The following is an 11,776-nucleotide window of genomic DNA, read 5'->3' as shown; positions in this document are numbered from 1 at the left end:
CCAATCATTAACCTTCCAACCCGCCTTTTACCCTTTTTACCCCCCCCCCCCCCCTCTGCTTTTTCACAATCTTGGTCGAAATTCAGATTTTTGCCATATTTCTTTTCCTCAAATGCTTGAGATGGTACTGTACTGACTGATAACCTTCTCGTGTCCTTTTTGAACCGAACAGATTACAACCCTTCTCAGTGTCTTTTATCTGAAAGGTGACGAAAGTCGCGTTTGATTTAGTGTACCATGAATTTGATGTAGTATCTCAGATGAGGCCGGTAAACACTCGACAAAATGCTCGTAAAAAATCACACAGAGCCTACAAATATTTTTATGGGGCTTAATGTGTCACCTTGGCATTGTCGATTTTTACTGGCCTCTTCGTGTAAGGCGGAGGAGTCATTGCCGTTGCTCTCAGCTGGAGTGGCGGTCGTAGCCTGCAGTGACAAGACAAAGCTGAGACATTGATGGTCTGTCCAGCGGAAGCCCCATTGTATGGGAATGTTATAGGTTTTGTTCTTTCTGACAGTCTGTTGACCTTAGTTTAAGAAAGCTCTCTGGGCAAAACCCAGGGCACAAGTGTTTGACTGAACTGACCAATGTGGATCCCCAAAGGATCTGTATATCTGGGAACAGAGTGAAAATATCACAAAGTGAAAGCCTCAGGATTTGAAATCCACCCTCCAAATAATGAAAGACTGTTTGGATTGACAGAAAGCCAGTGAAATTTGCTCATACTAGCGGTTGAAGGTCATATTTGCTATTTTTGAATTTCAGAGTTTTTGAGTTTCTGTCTTATAAACAGGGTGTGTTATGATCTTAAATGAGATGTACTTAATTTATTGGAAATTTCATACAGAAAGAATGGTGATAAGGTAACCTTAATCCAAAATATAGTGCAAATAAGTTGAAGATAATGTACAGTGAAGTAATTATTTTCTTAAAATAAGTCTTGACCAGGTGATCAGAGCCATGAAGTGTAAATACCTGGACATAAAATGTTGATTTAAGTTTTAATTATTGAACAATCCATCCATTATTCTCCAAACTGCTTATCCTTTGTAGGATTGCAGGGATGCTGGATATTATCCCACCGTCTTGGGCCGCAGACGAGGAATTATCTTGTGTGGATGGTCAGTTTGTCACATATTATTTTATACAAAATTCTAGCATGAAACTCAAGATGGCGCAGTCCTATAGGTCTAACTCAATCTGACACCTTGTCTACACTGGACACGAGCGACGCAGCAAAATACTATATGACATATTGACAAAATTTTTTAATTATTTTCAACGGTCGCTTTGTCGTGTCCAGTGTAGACAGACTTTAGCTGTTGCAGCACAGCACGGCGCGACACAACAACTGCCGCGTCTGGTGTAGACACGGTGTGACATAATGCTCAACATTCTAATATATTTGACTAGTGCTTGCTGTAGCAGTTACAGCGTGCTTCAGAAACCCTCCACCTTCCCCAGCTCCATCTGTATGGATCTGCTACGGGGTGATTCATGTATGCCATATGTGGGTTATTTCATGTATATGTGCAGCAGCAGTATTTCTTACATGCTCACAGCAGCATGTTGGGGATGTTTTGGCAGTAGCAAGTCTCAGTATTTGCTCTACCGCAGCAGTAGCAGCATAGTAGATCTATTCCACCAAGACCAAACACATTAACGTTGTCATGTACATTACCATGCCAATCCCTCAGAGAATTGTCATGACAGAAATAATTTTACCATTACAACATATAAAACAATCGGCCTAGTATCAAGAAAGATGCTGCAACAATACTCATTTTCACTACAACTGATATGGCGGCAGTTACATTTGTTTGAAATATGAGCGAATGAGTCCATGGTGTGATAAGAGAGACATGAAAGTAGCACCGGATTTGTGCCAAATTATTGAGGGTGCTACGTGATTGGTCTGTATCTTTAAAGCTCACACCTAACCCTAAACCTAAGCTGTGCCTGAAATCACCCATTATACCCTTATATATATAATATTGCATTATTTAAAGGGACAGCCATTTGTAGTGGTGCCATAGTGGATGTATTCAGTCCCATAATGCATATGTGTTCACCTGATATACACTCAAAGGCTGGAGAAGACCCATAACGCTCTGTGAGGATTATAGCGAACAGTGAAGGTGTAAAGTGTGAGACATTTGCGAAATTTCACAGGCATATTGTCAACAGTGTAGTGATGAATTGAAGTTCACACAGAAGTTCGTCACAATTGGTCGGTGTGGCGAATTCGGATGAACTACTGCAAAATCTGCATGGAGAAATCTTTTACCCTCATGTAAAATTCCTGATCATATGGATTATTATTAACTCTCCAAACATAGGAAAGTGTGACCGTACCTTAAGTACCTTTTTAATTGATTGGGAGGGGTTTAATTAAGGTTTATACAAGCTAGTCAAATTTTAAGATTAGAAGTTGCTAGTTAGCTAAGTGTCAAAAACGGCAGCCATTTTATGGTGCATTTAGTATCTGAATTTGTCACTTGTTTTTAGTCGCTCCTTAAAGTGGTGTATACGTATATTTGTAGACTAACATAGGGAGTTGTGAATGAGGGTATAGAGAAAGATTTCGGACACAGCCCTAAACATACTGCACTGAATGGTCAGGAATAAGGTATATCACCTGTTTCACGTACCCAGAAAGCAATGCCAGAGTCGTAATAAAGAATGGTATAAACAATAAGCATAAATTCAAGGCCCACGCTTTAGGAACAGGCAGATAATAAAGGGTAGAGGAGTTGTGTTCTACATTAAGTTAGGGGTTAACTATGTAGTTAGGGTTAATGTAATTGCATTGATTTGAATGGACTACAATTGCAACGCAGCATTCTCTGTTAGCCACTGTGCAATTATTTAAGCAGTGCAGACTTAATTATCTGTGCTTGCACCAGAGTCACCTCCTAATTACTAACAATTTGTGCCTTATGTAGTAATTATTTACCCCAGAAACATCTCGCTCTAATTATAATTAAGGATGAGCAGTATATATTTATTCTCTCTTAAGCCTACTTTATGTAGTGGTATATTAATGAGCTGTTGAAAAGGCTCTCTCTTGCTCTTTATTTTTGAATTGGAGCGATGTACCTTATGATAGATTCACATACTGCTGCTTGGCAACCATCTGATTTCAGAAAGTAGGATTGTGTGACAACTTCTAATGAAAGTTTACCGCATTTCCTCCCACAAAGTGAAGCAGTCTAGAGTGCAAATAGAAAAGGCGAGCAGGTTGAATGCAAGTTTGTGAATATTTAAATGGTGTGTTTCTAGTGTATGAGCAAGATCTCATATGCTATTTTTAATGGAGAAATCTGTTTGCATGTCGTTGTAGGAAATACTCAATTTTAGGAAAACTAATTTTAGGACTGTCAAAGTTAAAGGATTAGTTCACCCAAAACTATTAATTTGTTGAAAATGTACTCGCCCTCAGGCCATCTTAGATGAATATAGAGACAATATAAATAAAAAAAAAACTTCAAAATGTTGCTTCAGGCTAAAATATGAGTTCTCTATCCAAAATATTGCTTTCTTCAGTGAACTTGTCCAAAACAGGAGAGAAATATACATTTTAATGGAGAAATCTGTTTGCATGTCGTTGTAGGAAATACTCAATTTTAGGAAAACTAATTTTAGGACTGTCAAAGTTAAAGGATTAGTTCACCCAAAACTGTTAATTTGTTGAAAATGTACTTGCCCTCAGGCCATCTTACATGAATATAGAGACAATATAAAGAAAAAAAAAACTTCAAAATGTTGCTTCAGGCTAAAATATGAGTTCTCTATCCAAAATATTGCTTTCTTCAGTGAACTTGTCCAAAACAGGAGAGAAATATACCCAGACCAAGCAATGTTTATAGGTAAAAACAGTGTAAAACAGTTCTATGTTGGTGGATTTTGATGTGACAGGACAACAGGCGATATACTTTTTTACTGGTGTAAGAGGTATTATGGATTATGGACTCATATTTTGGCCAGAAGTGATGGTTTAAAGTTAAAAGGCATTTTATGATGGATTTGTTTCTTACAAACATGCTTTATCATTATTATTATTATTTTTATTTCAAAAGACTTTAATTGATGGGCTGGAGTCATGTGGATTACCTGTGGATTATTGTGATGTTTTTATCAGCTGTTTTGAACTCTCATTCTGACGGCACCCATTCACTGCAGAGGATCCATTGATGAGCAAGTGATGTAATGCTAAATTTCTCCAAATATTTTTCGATATAGAAACAAACTCATCTACATCTTGGATGGCCTGAGGGTAAGTACATTTTTAGCAAATTATTTTTTTGGTGAACTATTTCTTTACCATTCTATCTTAAGAGACTGACTGAAATGACAACTTTTAAAACATTAAATGAATTTGAAAATATGAGTTCTCTATCCAAAATATTGCTTTCTTCAGTGAACTTGTCCAAAACAGGAGAGAAATATACACAGACCAAGCAATGTTTATAGGTAAAAACAGTGTAAAACAGTTCTATGTTGGTGGATTTTGATGTGACAGGACAACAGGCGATATACTTTTTTACTGGTGTAAGAGGTATTATGGATTATGGACTCATATTTTGGCCAGAAGTGATGGTTTAAAGTTAAAAGGCATTTTATGATGGATTTGTTTCTTACAAACATGCTTTATCATTATTATTATTTTTTTTTATTTCAAAAGACTTTAATTGATGGGCTGGAGTCATGTGGATTACCTGTGGATTATTGTGATGTTTTTATCAGCTGTTTTGAACTCTCATTCTGACGGCACCCATTCACTGCAGAGGATCCATTGATGAGCAAGTGATGTAATGCTAAATTTCTCCAAATATTTTTCGATATAGAAACAAACTCATCTACATCTTGGATGGCCTGAGGGTAAGTACATTTTTAGCAAATTATTTTTTTGGTGAACTATTTCTTTACCATTCTATCTTAAGAGACTGACTGAAATGACAACTTTTAAAACATTAAATGAATTTGATATTTATTTAATACTGGAAGCATATTTATCTTTATATTATAGCGCCTTAAATTATTCTCAATAAATGGGTCTTTTTTATACATGGAAAATATAGGTGCCTTAATATTTTAGTTTTGTTAAGCTTTCTCAAACTAAATAACTGAATTCCACATATCTTCCAGTATCTTAAAATACTGCACATCTAACTTTATGTTTTACTTTACTTTGTTTACTTTTGATCAGTATTGGCAACACTGGTGAGCTGAATATTCTGTGGGAAATATAAACAACAAGGCACATATTTCAAAATGCCATTTTTTTCCACAACATGAGATTTCTTTATTATTGTGTGGCTAAATGCAACAAAAATCTAATAACAATATCTTGGGTGGTATTGCTTCTGTCCTCTAATGCTCAGCATATCAGATAAAAAAGCATTTTAATAAGTGCAGATTGCAGTTGTGAGTGTCCTGTTTCTGAGGTGTCCTGAAGAGGGCATTGCAGCAGTGTCACAAGCTCAGCAGCACAGCTTGACTTGGTCCTGCATGAGGAGTTCTCAAACCCAGCTGCAGCTGCTGCGGTCCAGAAACGCAGTACAAATCCACTTCAGTTACTCAATTGGTCTGATTTTCTCTCATCAGAGAAGTTTTGAATGCCTTTATTATATTTCCCTATAGACTTTCTCTGATTCGGGTCTTGTATATTGCAAAAACGACAACTTCTAGTGAAAGTCACCTTAGCTGAGCTAAAGGTTAATCATCAAAATGGAAGGTGAATGAAACCAAAGAAACAGAGCGGAACAGTGAAAGAGAGAAAGAATAGCTTTGCGCTCTCTGTAATAGTTTCCTATTCATGCTGAAATTCATCTTTAATATAATCACGCTATATGAATTCCAAAATATGCATAGTACAGAACATGAAGAAATGCAAAATGTGTTGCGTTCGCAGAGGCAGAGCTAATTTATCATTAATGGCCCTTGCTTGGTAGTATAAATCTGCTTCCATGGGAACATATTTAGCAAATATAAATTCATAGAAGAACATCAACATAATATCCTTCCTATCATCCCTGTCATTTGGATGAGTGAGTGAGTGAATATGAAATGCAGAGGTCAGTAATTCCAGGCAAATATGACAAGAAGGGAAACATTCACACACCACTAAATGGCCTTTTATTTACATTAATGAACCCGATGGTGGCAATTTCTACAAACAAATTATGTTGAAGGACAGCCATCTGTTATTAAGAGGCACATTCTAAGGCTATTACAATGCAGCACTTGTATTAACGTAAAGCTATATTTTGGGACTCTCACAACTGTTTACAGCATAGGATGTTACTTTAATCACATACTATTTCATAATTCAAAACATAAAGTATTTGATATAGCTCTTTTTCAGACTCCTTTAAGTTCTATTGTAAAAAGTGCCAAACTAACCAAACTTCCATCAGGCACGTATTCATAGAGATTGAGCTTTAGTGTACACATCTCTTCCAGTCCTTTAATATATTTGAATTTCTTTGTGCACTGAGCGTGTCCAGCCTTCATTTTAGACTGAGTGAAGAGACCTGCCCACCCTGCCATTTCTATTTCACCCTTTAAAACGAACTTAAAGTCCCCATGAAATCAAAATGAAAGTTTTTTGGGGGTTAGTATCAATATGTTAGTCTTAAGGTTATCTATAAGGCAGTGTGCTCCAAAACAGTGACAAAATTCGCATTTAGAAGATATAAGCATTCAAATCTTGCAGTTCATCACTTCTGACAAAACGGCTCAACGATTTTTTTTGACATCACATCGTACTTCTCAGCTTCTCATCAAACTTTCTGTCCAATCAAATGCTCTGTAGAATCTGAAGCACCCACCCCATACACTATAAAATAGACGCTGAAGCTGCGGCTGAAATCGGTCACTTGTCCACAGAATTAGTATTTTCTGTACAGTGAATGGCACGTAGTGCACTATATAGGGGAGAGGGAACGATTCAAAGTGTAAATATGCTTTCCATTGAGGAAAAAAAAAGTCTGGTTTATGATATGTCCCGCCCTGTCTTCCTGTTTCAGTTAAAATGACGTCAACACATAGAGTAACGCTGCCTGTTTCTAAGCATTTCATGGGACCTTTAAACTTCTGAATATTTTCAACGAATGGACTGGAGAATGATCTGATTCCACAGAAGTGGGGTAGTTTTACTTTACCCTGAACAGATTTCCTATTGTGTGAGCCATTGCTAAACAACAAAAGAAAATGTTGATTGATTTAGGTGTCTGGTTATGGCTTTAGCAGCTTAGACAATGACTTAAATTAAATGGGGGAAGGGGATGCATTTAATTAATGGGAATATGTGCTTGTAAAACCCCTGTTATGGGCTCTACAGGTCAACCGGTATAGACCAATGACCGGTCATTCATTGCAGTAAGTGTCTGTCTATGTGCAAGAGAGATATTCAAAGGTCAGCCTCATCTGCCTTTTCACTACATCTCCAGCTTCTGTGATAAAAATAAAGGCAGATGGTCACAACCACATTTAACCTCTGATTGAATCACACCAGAGTGTCCTCTACTACTTGAAGTCTCAGACTGTAGAGATTTCTTGCTGTAACACTAAAACATTCATGAAATCATACAAGCGACATGATGTTTTGGAATAACTAAAAAAAATTAACTCTCAGTTCTGCATAGCCCTTATCCATATAGAGAGAGACAGATGCTTGTTTACAAGCCATACTCTCAACAAGAGAGTTAAAAGGGAAAAGATGGAGAAAGGGAGGGCGTGAGGATGAGATGATAAGATACAACCTGGCCAGATGTTCTGAGTGACTTCAAAGTCTTCAAGAAGCTCTGAAGTAAGTTACCTGGGAATATACTGAAACAAGGCCAACATCTCTGCAGCATCTGATTCTCAAAGAGTAATAGGAGCCACGTGATTAGATCAAAGCAAAAACATGTTTTTGTAGTGTTTTTTTTTATCTATATATGTGATTTGAAAGTATAACAAAATGACAATTTACAGATCATGTTAAAAAACAGATACATTTTTACCAAATATTTTAAGTACATGCTTGTAAAAACTGTATATAATTTAAAAAAAGGCACTTTCCAGAAAATGTGTCTTGAAACTGTTAAAAAAGAAGACAGTATAAAAACCTTAATAAATGAAATAGTGAGCAAAATTAACTGTTTACCCTTCATTATGTTTGATTGTCAGCAGGTGAAACTATTTAGATATAGCCATTTTATTTTTCATTAATTTTCTATAGAGTTTGCAACCCTGTTGCTAAAATTTGGGGAATGCAGTTTTAAAATCCTTGTTTGTGTGTTTTTGCGGTTTTCTAGCAGTAAACATTAAACAGGCATTAAAACAGACAAAATCAATCAAACTGATTGAATGGCTAACACAGTCAACTTAATTTGTGTAAACACTGAGAAAATGTAATGAGGTTATTTAGGCCTACTCCCCCAATGCTGTGGAAAGGGGCCAAATTATGTTTTTATTTATTTATTTATTTATTGTAACATCGAGTTCATCAACAGAGTTGCATGCAAAATATGGAACGTGGATAAATGGTATGTAAAATGAGTTACGCACTTTTACTTTGTTTATAATGATTCAAAAGGTTATGTCACAATTATTGATTGTCGTATTATTTGAATTGTTAAATACAGTCAAGAAGGTCAAGACCTCTGCGCTTTGACCTCTGAACTATATAGGTGGGGGATGGAACATTTACCCGACATGTGTTTACAACTAGCTACTGCTAGATTAATATGTCTCATAAACATGGAATTCGTCGTGCCTCTAATTCTTCACACCCTGCACTTTAGGCTATTCGTAGAATATATAGGCTACTACATTGTAAGTATATAGATAATTATAAATGAAATTCTCTAACTTTTTAAATCAAGGAGGTTTATAATGTCTCATATGATGCAGTATTAGGACACTGATTATTCAGTCCGCGCTCTTCAGCATCTATGATGAAAAATGTGTGTTATGCGCGCACGCACGCAGGCAGGCGCAGGCTGAGCATCACACGCACGCACACACACACACACACACACACACACACACACACACACACTGCTGTGAGATTATCAGAGCGCTCGGCAGCAGACAGAGAGAGAAAGAGGGAGACGCGGAGGAGAGCAGCAGCCCCACCGATCCTCAAGCGAGAGAGAGAGGCAGCGTCTGGAGCAAGAGCTGGGCGGGGAAATAACTGCGGTACTGAAGAAATACTTCATTGGCGAACTGCAGCAGTTTGTCGGCATCGCAACTTCGTCCGTGTAAAGCAAAATGTCATCGTCGGGAAAAGACAACAGCTCCCAACATGCGAATTACGTGGGACCGTATCGCCTGGAAAAGACGCTTGGCAAAGGACAGACAGGTTTGTCCTTTTGTGTGCTTGATATCAGGGATGGTGACGCGCTATCACCGCTGCTCAGTTATACACTTGCGCGATGACTAAATATGATGCGTGTGTGTGTGTGTGTGTGTGTGTGTGTGCGTGTGCTTGTTTGCGTGCGCCCGCTGCTCAGTTATACACTTGCGCGATGACTAAATATTGTGTGTGTGTGTGTGTGTGTGTGTGTGTGTGTGCGTGTGCTTGTTTGCGTGCGTTGGCATGTCATTGTGAAGAGAGGTTTTCAGCATATTGAGGACTTTAGCCTACTTTTCTGACCATCCGGTGAGATCTTATCAGTTGCAGAATGCTTTTCGGGTGGAACAAGTTGGCAAACGTTAATATTTTCGTTCTATAAGAGGAACTTGTCTTCGCAAATGCCAGTTTGGCTTTGCGGCTCCGCTTTGCTTCTGGCTAATGCCGTTAATCCCGATTTGTCAGACAACGGGATGTGGTTGCATTTGCAGGTCCCACTGCTGAATCAATTTGCCCTGTACAAGAGCTAGAATTGAATGTTTGACATGAGGGTACAGGTGGCCCTGGGATGCAGCTGCAGCTGCTGCTGCTGATGGGACAGTTTTGCTGCATCCGTAGTGCACCATGTGTTCAACCTGATTCCGTCTGCAGTCCGGTGGTGCTGAAGTTTGAGAAACCAGTCTTGCTTTAGTTTTGCTACAGGCCACTGAAAGATTGTTGGCTGATTTGAGCTGTTGTAATAAACAATAATCATCTAGGTTTTATATGACCACACAATGAATGACAAAGGTTATTCTTATGTTGATGTCGGCTTATTGCTGCGAATTGCTGTATGACATGGGAGTGTGGAAGAAGTATTGATCTGGCGGCAATTTTTTGTGCTCAATGTTCTGTGGCCAGTGGCTTCTTCTGGTGTGGCTTTGGTAGAGAACCGTTATTGAGTCGACATCCCTGACCATTCGTATCCAAGTGCCTGCAGCTGTTATGTAACACATGAACTGCAACTGTTAACGTATAGATTGACTGTGTTTTGAAGAACACAGAGGCCAGAGTTTGTAGTCAGGTCTTCAGGTGTTTCCCATTAAAATAATCCAGTAAGGCTGCACTCTGTACAGTCATAACATAGACATATAGATGAATTGTTGATATATTATTAGCTCATGAAATTGTAATTTCAGTTTTGTGGCTTTTAGTTTGTGTCTGTTAGCTTCGAAGCCATATAGTGTCCTGGACATGTTTAAATTTACTCTCAACATCTAAAAATGTCAGTCTCTTCCTGAGTCCAAACATACTACATGAACAGCAGTACATCGAGTCAGTAGGATGGTTGAATATACAGTGTTTATGAAATAGTAGGCAGCTAATATGTGTGGATGGTGTACTGTTTCTGCAGAGATTCTGAAGTGTAGACACTTTGCTCTCCTGTAAGTCCCGTAAGTAGCTGAGGAGCCATCAGATTAAAGAAATTGAGAACTGTGGGGTTGGTGGATCTTTTCAAGCGCTATAGATACCAGGAACGTTGTTACTTGTGTTTAAATTATACTTAACAATACCCGAGTAAATCCTTTTTTGTAATTGCTAATAGTATGTTCCAAGTCAACTAGAATACATGCCAAATGAGAGAGCCAACATGGTGGGTGTTGTATATCTATGAATATAGACCTGCATACTTGAAGAACGCAATTCATCAATGGTTGAGAACTGTTTAGTACGTTAATTCAGTCTATATTCTGACAGAGATTCTTTCTTGTGAGAAAATGGACCAAAAATATTGATGACTCAACTTGCACTCATGGTAGTCTCTACATTTTTGTCCAGGAAGAATGTCCCTGACCACCTGGTTCTGCCTAGCAACAGCTGTTAGAAGATCACGGTTCATAGATGTAATGGAAACTTAAAGGTTTTAGCTATTCAAAACTTGTCAGACAATCAACCCCTTAATATGTCTTGCTCCAGCTTCCTATTTCAATTAGAAAATACATTGTCACTTGAAAATATACTGCAATCATCAAGTCATTCCACGGGGTCTTAAAGTGATGGTTCACTCAAAAATGACAATTCTGTCGTTATTTACACAAAAAAGTTATTTTGGAAAATCTCTCAGTGGGTCCGTAAAATGGAAGTTACCAAAATGGTTTGGTTACGAACATGCTTCAAAATATCTTCTTTTGTGTTCCTCAAAAGAAAAAAAGTTGTTTGGAATGACATGAGAATTTTCATTTTTGCCTAAACAATGCTGAATTATGGTCAGATTTCTCAGTTAACCCAACAATATGCAACCAGTGCTAACAATGTTTATATGACGTGATGACTGTAAATACATGCAACAGAAGTTCAACAGAAGAGACAGCACACACTGTTCATTTGCAGATAGAACGTTCTGTCGGCAATTAAACTATTGGCACCACTTCTTAAAATAAATCCTTGTGT

At 37.8% G+C, this 11,776-nt stretch overlaps 1 protein-coding gene across 1 annotated transcript in view; it reads left to right on the top strand.

The window, feature by feature from the left end:
* Positions 1–9,048: 9,048 nt before the first annotated feature.
* LOC107596488 (serine/threonine-protein kinase BRSK2-like) overlaps positions 9,049–11,776 on the top strand; it is a 151,529-nt gene continuing 148,801 nt past the window's right edge. Inside the window, exon 1 of the mRNA XM_016287235.1 lies at positions 9,049–9,355. Within this exon, the coding sequence (XP_016142721.1) occupies positions 9,265–9,355 (91 nt within the window). The 5' untranslated portion in view covers positions 9,049–9,264. The remainder of the gene's footprint in view (positions 9,356–11,776) is intronic.

This window comes from Sinocyclocheilus grahami, unplaced genomic scaffold, assembly GCF_001515645.1.
Source record: "Sinocyclocheilus grahami isolate Dianchi unplaced genomic scaffold, SAMN03320097.WGS_v1.1 scaffold219.1, whole genome shotgun sequence".
Taxonomy (NCBI): domain Eukaryota; kingdom Metazoa; phylum Chordata; class Actinopteri; order Cypriniformes; family Cyprinidae; genus Sinocyclocheilus; species Sinocyclocheilus grahami.
This window is presented reverse-complemented; position numbering and strand designations above follow the sequence as displayed.